We start from the raw sequence: 13,291 nt of genomic DNA, 5'->3' as shown, positions 1-13,291 counted from the left end.
AGGCTTTACCTATTGATTTAACAACTTGATAGACTTTCTTATACAACCAAGTGGCAAGGCTGGAAACCGTCTAAAAACCTGTCGACACCTTTGTAGTTGGGTGGACTTACAAAAAGATTGGGCTAGGTCATCCACAAACTACTAACATCACTGTATGGGATTATTGACTGTACAAAATGAAAATAATGGATGTGTCCTCTGTACACAATGACTACACATGAGATATTTGTTTTGATTATTGATTTTTGTTGATTCTCTCAAGACCACCTTGTGTGGTCTTTTTTACGCTTCCTGAATAAATTGCATTTTTCTATATTTCCGGTTCTTCTGTGCCATCTTTGATATATGTTTAGAAAGATGGTTTGTTCCACATTATTTGTTTGACTACAAGTCCCCAACAATTGCAACACCAAAGGGTAGCCAGCTAGGCTTTTCTGTTCTACTTTCATGTATAGCCTTGTCCTCTCCTATGCTGGCCCCCTATAAAAAAAGAGGATTCTTTTGTTTGTGCTTGTTGAAGCAATATATCATACGGAATCAGGTATCAGACATGTTGTGCTATACATACTAATATGATATACCAACCATTTTACCATCTACGCCACAGAAACATTTAAGAATGGAGAACTTTTGGAAATAAATTACATGCCTCAGAAACATACAAACTGTTGGAAGTCTGCGAAGTAGCATATGGACATGGTATGCTACCAGACACCATGCGTGAATCACTAATCATACCGGTCCTGAAACCAGGGAAGCAGCCACTGGACTGTGTGTTGTATAGGCCCCTCTCCATGATCAATCAAGACAGTAAAATCCTAACGGTGGCCCTTGCCAACAGACTAAAACACGTCATAACAACCCTAGTGCACACAGACCAAACAGGATATGTTGCGGGCCGCAACACAATGTGGAACCTGAGAAGCCTGCACCACGTCATTGACCAAACTAATCATATGCTGGGGAACCGTGAGGTGGCCTCCCTAGATGCGATAAAAGCTTTCGACTCAGTACGCTGGGACTGGCTGCTGCAAGTGGTAGTGCACTTTGGGATAGGTCCATGGTTTCTAAAATGGATCAAGCTGATCTAAACGAAACCCAAAGCCAGGGTCAATAAAGGCAGACAAATCTCGACAGAATGGGAGATCCACAAGGGCACGAAATAGGGCTGCCCATTATCGCCTATGCTCTACATATTGGCCTTAGAGCCTCTGGCAGTCTTCCTCAGGAAGGAATACGCAGATGCAGGGATAAAAATAGACAATACCACCCACCTAATTTCTCTTTATGATGATGACATGCTCCTATATGTCAATCAGCCGGAAGAGAACTTGCCACACCTACTAGACGTCATAGCGGAATTCGCCACATTGTCAAGTATGTGTCAATAAAGACAAGTCATGTCTGTTCCCCCTAGCAGCACTAAGGGAACTAAGACCTGAGCAGCTACCAATACTGGGCCTAAAATGGACGCGAGACTCCTTTCGATAACTGGGAATTAATATACACCATGACCCAGAGACATCACATCGTAACAACACCCTAGTGGCGCTCAAACGAGTCAGGACTTCAATCACATTCTGTCGGACGTTGCCTTTGGGGATGCCGGGCAGGGCGGCGCTACTAAAAATGATAGTGCTCCCCCGCCGATTATATCATTTTACCAACATACTCTCCGATATACCCAAAGCATTCTTCCGACAGCTAAACACTACCATCAGAGAATTCTTGTGGGGAGGGTGCAGGAACAAAGTAGCCCTAGACACACTACAGAAAGACTATGACCACAGTGGGATTAAACTACTGCATTTCGAGCTATACTACTTAGCAGGCCAACTACAGTTTGTCACAAACTGTTTAGGATATGAACTCTCCCTAGATACACTACCTTTACAACCTGCACTCAGTCATTGCTACTTAAAAGAGATAATATGGACTGGTAAGACCTCGGACCAGAAACCCCTCCCTTACTTATCACAATAGGCCTGTCCCTGTAGCGAAGAGTATGGAAGATTTTAGTCCCTTGCTCCATACATAGCCCTCTGGTGGGATTCATTAATAGCCAACTGGGAACGCTACGCACATTCCGGAGGCAGTGGGAAACCAAAGGAATCGCCCACATAATTGACTTATGGAAGGAAGGACAGTCGATTGAGTTTCAGAGACTAATGGAAGACCATGACATACATAGAGGCCAATTCATGCTGTACAAAAGGTACGATAGGGGCAATAAAGAAAAGATGGCCAGGGTTAAAAATGGGAGAGGGAACAAACTAAGTGCTTGATACATGGTTTGATGTGGCAGAAGGAGGACACACAGTGTCCAGACTGTATGAATTGGTCCTACACAACTATAACATTACAGCATTGACTGCACGGAGCAAATGGGAAAACGAGCTGGCGAGAACACTAACTGACACGCAATGGGCCCTACTGTATATTAAAAAGATTTCCAGAAATGCCGCATTCCAACTAACACAATTATACGTAACACAGAGAGCATACTTGACCTCATACAGGCTATCCAAAAGGGGAAGCAAGACAGGGCAGACATTTCCAAGATGCACTACAGAAAACACAAACATGCTACATATGTTCTGGTCATGCTCGGTGGTCGGGAAATTCTGGGAGATCGAAGCAAGAGCGGCCACTGGCGGCATCCAACTGCACGCTTGGCTGCCCGAATCCTATTTGCTGGGCCTATTCCTAAAAGGCAACAGGCAATCAGTACACCTTGATAAAATGAAGGACCTAATGTGCATCCTGGCAAAGCTCAGGATTGCGACAAACTGGAAATCAAAAACAGGCCCGAAGATAGAAGCATGGTGGACCTAAGACACTGGTCACTGGCCGAATCAGAGGTGTGGCATAATGCACTACAAAGGGGAATGCACGAAAGCAGTGTGAGTATTGATGCATGGAATACATTGGTACAAACAATGTTCTCCCCCTCAGCAGAGCTGGACCGGAGAAACGCCAGCAGGTAAAAGAATAAACTCTGGCACTCCCCCGAACAATGGCAGAAGTACAATGCTCACCCCGGCTTGCCTGTAGCTGGGAATCAACATACCAAGGCCCACCAACCGCCCACGAACTACACCCCCATGATCCACGCAGGACCACATACACGTTACAAGCGGTGACGACCTGAAATGTGCTCCGAGTTGCTATACTAAGCGGTATGACACACCCGTCTGTTGCATGCATGCATGTTTTGTTTAACAGGTTGTAAACAAAACTCAATAAGGTGTTTTAAAAAAAAAAAGAAAATATAGAAGGGAGCACGGTTAGGTGGTAAACGGTAAAGCCTTAGTAGCTAAGGCATGCGCATTGGAAAATAGGGCACAACAAAGCAATGGCAATAAGGCACTGTTCTGCGTGGCAGTTAGCATTGACTTTCCATGGCTACAAAGGCAGCAGGATATCTGGGGGGTTCATCAATCTTTAAATTCTCCGTTTCCCCACTCAGCTGCTTAGAAAGTACTCTGCATCACTGCACAGCTGGCTGACACTAGGACCTCTCTAGAATGGCCCTCTAAAAGCGCTTTCAGAGAGCAAGGAACAGGGAAGATCTAAAAAAAGGACACAACTGAAACAGATTTCAGAAAGTATAAAAAAAGATGTGAACAAGGATTATTCGTTTTTGGGAGATATACATTGTCAATTTTAACATGAGTTACCATAATCAAACCCAGCATGAGCATTTGTGAAACAGGATATCATATGATGGTAGCTATTATCTAATCTAATTTCACGTGTGTTTTTTCTTAGCTTGCCCATTTAAGAATCTACTGTATTAACTCGTTCTTCAATTATCTCCTTCAGAGAATATTATAATACCCACCCCATGTTTGCACTTCATCCCAAACATGCAGAGAGGAGCCTTGAGTCTACAGTGTCCACATGGATGACAACTTTCCTACAGTCATGTTGAGCAATACATTTAGAAAGGGAGTTGGCAGTAGTGCCATTATTCGAGCATAGTTAGGAACTTACAGATTTCAGTGAGTGCTGAAAAACAGTTTCACTGTCCGTCATTTGGGTAACGCTTTTCTGCCCAAGCGACATCCAGCCATCATTTCCCGATCGTACACTGAGGAAATCGAAGATGGGCATAGGGGTCTCCACAGATTCCTCATCCGAGCTTGCACTCCTCTCATCGTCTTCTAGTGTCTCCACATTTATGCTGTGGACACTGCTGAAAAGGTACCTGCAAGTAAAAAAAGAAAGTAGCAATGTAGAGTCAGGACTTTCACCTTCAGGCACAAGAGCAGTCGTGTTTCTGTCTGCATTAGTTACGATCAAGGAAACAAACAGATTTCTATAGCACTTCTGAGTGCTCTGTCTAAACTCTTGCAAATGTTTTTATTTTCACCACTTATGCCGTGTTCATTTATACAAGAACATCCAGCTATAGCAGGCCACCAGGCTCCCCATGCACCCCGCTGTATTACATATTTGTCACAACACTTGTGTTAAATCTGTTTTATTGACATGCCCATCCGCGTCACTGACAATCTCTCAATACAGCCCATCATTCTTCCTGACGTCTCAAACCCTCTGGTGCCTATTTGGGCCACATCTAGTTTTTAGTTATTTTTTATCATGTGGTACATCTCCAATAGAATGCCTGCTTCTGCTGTGGATTTTAGAGCTGTCACCTCCCTCACCACCTTCAAGATCTTCGACCAACAGCTCCTACATTTGGAAGAAACACCCATTGGCAACAATATCCTGCTTTAAGAAAGGTTTGCTGCATGCATGTACTGCACTTGGGGCTTGTAATGTAAAAACACTTATGCCAGCAGCCACTGTTTCTTTAATTGCCCCGTCTATTTCTGAAATTCATACAGATTTCAACGCTAATGAAATTGCAGAAAAAATTCAATATATTTTAACAAAAGCCATTAACACACTTGCCACTACCCGAGAGAAAATTGCTAAACTAGAAACCAATCAAAATATTTGGTTTAATGATGGGATTATCTGCCTCAGAAAAGCAAAAAGACGGGCTGAACGAATATGGAGGAAATACCCTAACTATGAGTCCCTTGATACATATAGAACTATCGTAAAGGACTGTAAACAGTCCATTATGGCTGAAAAAAAGTACATTAATAATCAACGAATCATTAACGCCAAATCTGACTCAAGGGAGCTCTTTTCTATCCTCAAGGAGTTGGAGGGTAAGAACTCCACCAAACACTCCCAGGTTATATCGAATGCTTGGTGTCAAGAGATTCACAAAGAGCTGATGCTCAAAGTCTCAAAGCATAAACACGCTATTTATTTATTTATTTTATATCTTGTTATGCGCCACATGCCCATGGGCCTCAAGACGCACAAATAACAAAAGGAAACAAGACAAACCAGACAAAATCAATGAATAGACATGTTTTGACCACCCTCTTAAAGACAGAAAGTGAGTAGGCCACTCTTGTAGCAAATGAAAGTGCATTCAATTCTTTGGGAGCCTGCACTGGAAAGCTATTGCCACCAAACTTAGCCAACTTAAACCAATGTTGTTTGAGTTTATGGCCGTCACTGGACCGCAGAGAAAGAGTGATCAATGATCAGTTGTTTTGTCAAGTGCAAAGGTGCAGTCAATGCCCAGCACTTGTACTTTAATGATATGATCTTGTGTAGGATCCTATGTTTAACAGGTAGCCAATGTAAGGCCCTTCAAGATTCCGTAACATGGTCCTGTCTATGCAGTCCGAAAAGTGCGCACACTGCACCGTTCTGGGCTGTCTGTAGGGATTGAACATTAGCCTGTGTTGTTCCTGATAACAGGCTGTTGCAATAATCTAGTGTTGACTTCACCAGGGCAGAGGCAAGAATGGATCTGTTTGAGGGATAAAGTCTGATTGAGTTCAATATCCTGACCACATAACCACAAGAAGAGCGAGTATGGGATATATGGGCCTTCATGTTCAGTTCTGCTCCCAGATGATCACCCAATGTATTGATGCAATCTAATACACCAATTCAGTTGTTATCAATGCTAAAGCTTCGATAGAAAGCATCAAGTTTTGTGAGACCCTGGCCCGTGGGCACAACCAGGAGCTCTGTCTTGTCGTCCTTCAGTGCCAGAGAATTGGACAGCATACATGACTGTCCACGACTCAGCAATAGCTGGCTATCCGACCTCAGCAAATCCACTCAACCTGAAACACTGTGCTATCTATAGCTACGGACCACCTTGTAACCCAATCCTCAATGAACTCTCGCATTCTGCAATTCTATGTTAGCTATAGTAGCGGACCACTCTGTAACCCGGTCCACTTTGTAAACATTTATGTGTTCTACTCTCGGGACCACCATGTAACACGGTCTCTCATGATATTTATTGTATTGTATTCTCCTCTCTTATCTTTCAGATGTGCAACTGTCTGTAACCTATATTGCCTCACAAGTCTAATGCGCCCAGTTACCCAAGGGTTTAGCTGCCTTTTACAAATAAATAAACAAACTAAACTAAACTGTGTTGCTACATACACGCTGTTAAGCATCTCAGAATCCTGGACATAGATGCCAGATAGCTCAAGGACCACCTGAGTATCATCCACGTAGTTGGCGTATCGGATGCCCAGATGGTCCAATAGGTCTAGCAGAGGTCTTATTTAGATATTAAAAAGTCATGGTGAGATGCAGTAGCCCTTGGGGGCCCCTGCATTGATGAAACTAGGAGAAGATTGAATATCCTCCAATGCTACTCTCGAGACCCTACGCCCAAGAAAGGATGTTATCCAATCTGATGCCCCGTCAGAACAACCCACCCGACACTTCAGCCTGTCAACAAGAATGGTATGGTCGACCAGCTTGAAAGCCGCTAAGAGATCCAACAGCATCAGCCGTGCCTTTTTTTCTGCAGCAGTGACCTTTTTCCACTAAACTGGACAAAGTGGTTTTAAGATCCAGGAGAGCTGTCTCTGTCTAAGATGTTATTATTTCCAGGAGAGCCTGCGATTGCAGGTAGGCCACTTTGTGCAGGATCTTGAGCAGGAATGGGACGTTGGTAATGGAGTGATAATTCTTGGCTACAGAAGGCTCCAGTGAGCTCTTTTTCAGAAGGGAGGTTTATCCATACCTCCTCAAGAGAGGAGGGAACCACACCTTCACTAAATGATAAATTAATCCTTTTAGCCATCCAGGGGCTCAGGAATAAAATAGATTCCCAAATGATATCTGCAGAGCATATATCACCCCTGCAGGATGTGGGCTTCAGGTTATTGACTCAATGATCTCAGTCTCAGAACATGGCTTAAACTTGAACTCAGCTGTTAACAGACTGCTAATAGGGGTAGCGAGTGTCGACATTTCTTGTGACATAGTATTTGAGCCAGATTGTTGTTTTATACAAATGGCTTTTTGGTGACCAAGAACTTTGTTTGAAAACTCTTCTTGAATCATCTGCTACCAAGCAGCATCATGCTTGATACTAGAGGTGTCAGTATGGTTGTCCTCCAACTCCTTTAGTACTTTAAACAGCTCACCCGCTCTTGATTTGGCATTGCATATTTTTGTATTGAAATACTTAGATTTTTCTTCCACAATAACCAGTTTGTAGTTGCTTACTGCATTTCTGTAGTTAGTAAGAGCTACAGGTGATGGATTCTTCCGTGATTCTCTCTCGAATGTGCGTTGCAGTAGTCTAGATCTAAGGGCATTGCCGTTGAACCAGGAGTTTTTTACAGTCTCTGGCTTGATGACCTTGATTTCTTCTGAGCCTAGTTCCTCAATTACAGATGAGATAGTGGAAGACAGATTTGAAACTAAGGATGTCACGTTATCAAGCGAGTCGGGTGGGGGCAATTTCGATTGAAGAAGTGTGACAAACTTGGAGGGAGTATCATTCCTAAAATGACATTGTTTTTTTACAATTCTAGGCTGTTTGTCCAGCCGCATAGGAGCAACCGGAAGACAGACAGTAAAGTTGACTATGCAATGATCTGACCAAGGACATGATAGACAGGCTGGACCAGTCACCTTAAGCTGGTGGATAAGAACCCAATCAATGGTGTGTCCATCCCTATGTGTAGGGTTATTGATTCATTGAGTATATGCAATGGTGTCTAGTTCAGTAAGAAGGGACTTTGCCAGTCTATTTTTCTTGTCGTCAGCCCATTAATTAAAATCGCTCATGAGAATTTGAGTTTAGTTTGGTTGTTCACAAGCGCGAAAAATTGCTCTTCTAATAAAGGCATGTCATTTGGGGATCTATAAATGACTCCTATAGTGATTGAGGTATTGGGGTTCATCTTTATTTTGATAAACAGACTCTCACAACCTTCTATACCTGAATGCTTCAGGATGTGGTAATCTAGAATTCTCTTGATAGCAAGTGCTATTCCCCCCCCCCTGCTCTAGTCGATCCATCCGCAAAATGTCAGTTAGGTGGAACAGATGAAGATGCCGCCATATTGGCGGTATCATGCAGCCATGTTTCATTGATGCCCATGACATCTATGTCAGAGGTTCTCAGATAATCTTTCACTTCCGCCCCATGCTGAACTAAAGAACATGTGTTCAAATGTGCCATTTCCTGAAGCAATGAAAATGCGCATGGAGAAGTACAGGGTCAGACTGGGACAAGAAATAGGCCCGGTCACACCAAAAAAAGTGGCTCACCCCTCGCCTCAAAAAAGTGGCCCACCCCTCGCCTCACGACTCCTGACCTCCTGATGACATCACCGGACATGATGCCATTTGACCACACCCGGAAGTGACATCCCAGGAAGCGGTGAAACACGACCTTTCACCCCTTGACAAAACAGGAAGTGGCAACAAATAGCATTGTTCCTAAGTACACAAAGTTACTGTGAATTCAAGCAGACATCTAAGGCCAAATGATATGTTATTGTATAGCACTTACGCTTAAGCTCTTTTTTATGGAACAAATATGCATACAATATCACCCAACCTGTGTTGGTACTCATTTATCAACCTAAGCACGGATGAAAGACTTGTTGAAAAAAAAAAAAAAAATTGCAAAAACATTTTTTTTAATTATTATTTTATTTACATTTTCTTTTCTTCCAACTCAGCCCAGGCATGGCCAGAAACCAGCCCCCACTCCCCAGGGACAATTTCGGCCCAGCCATGGGCCGAAAGGCCAAGGGGCCAATCCGACCCTGGAGAAGTACCATGCCAATTTAGAACGGGGCTGGGCTGACAGACCTCGGTAGTAGAATTGTTGGCCACTGAGTTAGGTTGAAGGTCATGCAGGTGGTTATTTCCTTGTATGCCCAGGGTGCTGAGGCATGTAGGTGAAGTCAGGGTTGTTATAGGGGTGGTCACCATACTTTTAACATGCGAGTTATCAACTGAGGCAGTCTTCACATCTGAAGTGTCCAATAGAACACCTAAAGGCTGCTTGGATTACTCATTAGTATACCATGCTAGGAAACTGCATTGTTTTTTGAGATAACTCACCATTAGGAAATGCGTATTTGTGCACGCATAATGAGGTAAACAATTTGTTCAAGTGAGTCATGGTACCCGCAAGTAGTGAAAGTGAACCCACCACAAGAAAAAGCTGGAAGTTGGGACCTGAGGGCAAGCGAATACTCCCTTTACTCCCAGACACGAACCGGTACAAACCGGCGCCTCCTCCAACGCGCTGGCACAGACGCGCCACCGAGGGCCTTAAGAGCCCTGGGAAGTGCTGGGAAATGTAGTTCTAAGGGTCTACAGTGTGATTAAGGTAAATGGCAGACTGCTTTAGCAGGCACTCCCTCTGGTCACAAAAGAAAGCTAAGTTACAGTTAATAGTAGCGGAAATTGTGTGACCGTGAGCGGAAGTACAAATAAGGCAATAAGCACAAAACACACTCTGAAGAATTTCTAAGCATATACTAATGCATGCACAAATTCAAACTTAGATGTTTTAGATTTCAAATTGCACACGGTCCATACAAAGCAAGCGTTCACATGTTTCACGATCTAGCTGCAACATGGCAAATGATAGCAATGAAATAGTAGTCTTTCACCAAATCAAGCACACAATCATTAACTAACTATTGAAACACGTGGGTTGACTGTAATTGATGCAATATTATCTCAGTAGATACTCCTCATTAGTCTTTGTGCCAGATTACAGAAGAAAAGACACAAATTATCATCTCTAATTTAAAACCTACTCCTTGCTTAGGTGATACTTCCCCCACACAAAGTTTCAAAGATTGCATGGAGACTTTGCTACCCTTATTTACACAGATGATTTACACCTCATTTCAAGAATGCAGTGTACCTGGATGCCTTAAGGTGACCTGGATTGCCCCCCTCCTCAAAAAAGAACATCTTAACCCTGCAGTTGTGGGTAAATACAGACACATTACTAATGTGCCATTCCTTATGAAAATCGTAGATAGAGTGGCATGTCTGCAACTGCATGAGCATATTGAGAAATACAACATCTTTGGGTATCAGTAATCCGGGTTCAGAGCAAGGCATGGCACGGAGTCAGCTCTGCTGGACTTGAAATCAAACATGGCTAGGATTATAGATGAGAGTAACACAGCACTTCTATTGATGTTAGAGCTCTCTGTAGCCTTCGACCTGGTCAACGATTCCATTTTGGTGGGAAGGCTGGTCGATGTGGTTGTTTGCTCAGAAAGTGCAGCAGTCTGGATCAGGTCCTTTTTAGGCTCTACGTCAGTAAGAGTGGCCTTGGCTGACTTCGAGGCCACTCCAGTTGAATTGGAATGTGGTGCCCCTCAGGATCATGCTTATCTCCCTCATTATTCAACATCTACATGAAGTCGTTTTTTGAGCTACTGGATACCATCAGCGTATCATATACCAACTACGCCGACAACTCGCAAATACTGCTCAACCTTACGGGCGGTTACGATCATGATCTACAGGCAATTAATAAAATCTATGCCCTTATACAAGTCTGGATGGCTCACAATTCGATGGCTCTTAATGATGGAAAAACAGAGCTTCTTATTGTCAGCACTGGTGCCAGCATAAAATAAACTTGACCCACGTATTTCACTGTTTTCCATTGCTGGCTACACCATTCAGGTTGCCCTTTATGTAAAGACGCTGGGAATCTATTTTGACTCTCAGCTAACTTTTACTAACCATGTAAACAGTTCTTTGTGTATGTACATTAATAGATTGCTCAGACAAATACAACCTTGCCTCACCTTGGAAAACAGAGCTGTTTTAGCGACTGCCCTACTGAACTCAAGACTAGATTACCGTAATAGCTGACACATCGAAAAGCAATCTAAAGAAATTACAAACTGTCCAAACCGGTGCAGTTAGAGCTGCTTTTGGCCTAAACCTAAGAGATCATGTAACCTCTAAGTGACGCTTACTTCATTGGTTACCGGTACATCACTGAACCGAACATAAAGTACTCACATTAACACACAAATGTGTCATTGGTATGTCCCCCCAATATTTCAAAGATCGTTGTCATAAAAAAAATCTTCTAGGATAATTTTAGGACCAAATTGCAGTACCCTTCTTGCTCTGCCCCGCTTCAAATTAAATCAAATCCGGACTGCATGTTTTGATGTCTGGGCACCCAAAGCCTGGAATGGTCTACCAATTGCTCTGAGGGACCTGTCTTGCACTTTGAGATCAAAAAAGATCTAAAAACATTTCTATTTTTGATAAAATAGTAGGTTAAGTGTTCTTTCTTTCCTTCTTTCCTTCTTTCTTTCTTTCTTTCTTTCTTTCTTTCTTTCTTTCTTTCTTTCTTTCTTTCTTTCTTTCTTTCTTTCTTTCTTTCTTTCTTTCTTCGCTCTGAGGCCCCTGGGCTAGTGGCAATTTATAAAAATGTATATAAATAAATACATTGATATGTGCCGTCAACATCCTACACTGTCAAAAGCTGCATACTCTCCAAAATACTTGTGTTCTTACCAGGTAATGGTGCAGTTTATTTCTATTGTTTGTATTAACCTATGCGTTGCATGCATGATGACCATGGTGATAAATTAAGTATATCCAAATACAATTGAGTGTGCCGTCAAGATTTTTGTTTTTGTAGAAACCAGTTAGGGCTGAATTAGGGAATTGTCTCAGAGTTTAGAAGGTTGTAGTGGGAGGTCACTAAACAGATGATTTGTGGAATATGTCTGTTGAGTTGGAGTTTCAGTTTGGGATGACCGTATACAAGTATAGTAGTTCCCTTGACTCTCTGATAATCAAGGAGATCCCAAGCTGGGGATAATAAGATGGGGGCAGTGTAGAGCTAGCTGTTTCATTGAATCTTGAGGATGACTTAATCTTTGCAAAGAAGAGTCAGCCATTCAGTTCTAGACAATTGCAAGCTTAGATCAGCAACTATAGAAGCATATAAAAAGCTGCCTTCTGATATATTATTATTGGGAGACATGGGCAAAACATTCCTGTCGAGGGAAAGGAGCCAGCAAATATGCATCACTCTTCGTAGTGACTGACGTGCTACTAGTCCATAGGTCCATAGTCCCCTTTCCTTCATACAGCATGTGCGCCCCTCCCTAGAGACAGGACCAGAATCTTTTTTCCCACAAGAAAAGTGCATTTCCCCCTTTAAATTTACTCAGCATGGAGGCGTGGCTGCCAGCGTGAGCACACTCCACTGACCCTGCCCTCCAGAGCCTCACCTCAGTCCTCCCTTGATGCATCATTAGGGTACATTCACCTAATTCAAATTAGGGGGGAAGGTGGTGGGTCATAGGGAGGAAAGCGGACTATGGGCTAGGTGTACATTAGTCACTACGGTGAGTAACTTAATGTTTTAATTTTTTTAATAACTGTTTATTTGGAGTTAAACAGCATACAACAACATAGATATAAACATAGGCATTTGTCAGAAAAACACGGCAGTATTGTCAGTGGCAAAGACGGCACAGGACAAAGAAGCATTGATACAATCGTCGAGCAGGTATTAGCTGGCAATACTGGTTATGTCTCGTGTGTTTGAGTTAAGGGGGGGTGAATCGGAAGAGCAAGGAGGGGGGAGCAGAGGGAAGTAGGGAAGGGGTGAGTCTCAGTGAGCATCGAGCCATTTGCCCCACATCTTTTCAAATTTGCGGGGGCTGCCCCTCGCATTGTAGATTCGACGTTCCAGAGCTGCGCATCTGTTTAGTTCATTGCTCCAGCGGTTCAGATTTAGTGGGTCTGCTGAGCCCCATTTTGAAGCAATAAGCCTTTTCCCCGCACCCAGCGCCACCGCCAGGAACAATTGTTCGTACTTAGTCAGGTCCACTTCTCCCCAGATGCCCAGGAGTGTCATTTTGAGGTCTTTAAGAATTGGCGTCCCTAGAATAGTGGAGGTAGTATTAAT

General features: G+C 43.1%; 1 protein-coding gene across 1 annotated transcript in view; it reads right to left on the bottom strand.

Annotated features, from left to right (window-relative positions):
• LOC138452855 (uncharacterized) overlaps positions 1-13,291 on the bottom strand; it is a 1,928,742-nt gene that overhangs the window by 955,871 nt on the left and 959,580 nt on the right. The window contains exon 40 of the mRNA XM_069605205.1: positions 3,997-4,210. Coding sequence (XP_069461306.1) covers positions 3,997-4,210 — 214 coding nt within the window. The remainder of the gene's footprint in view (positions 1-3,996; positions 4,211-13,291) is intronic.

Source organism: Ambystoma mexicanum, chromosome 4p, assembly GCF_040938575.1.
Source record: "Ambystoma mexicanum isolate Mex_15411 chromosome 4p, UKY_AmexF1_1, whole genome shotgun sequence".
NCBI lineage: Eukaryota > Metazoa > Chordata > Amphibia > Caudata > Ambystomatidae > Ambystoma > Ambystoma mexicanum.
Note: the sequence above shows the minus strand (reverse complement) of the source record. Positions and strands in the feature narration are given on the sequence as shown.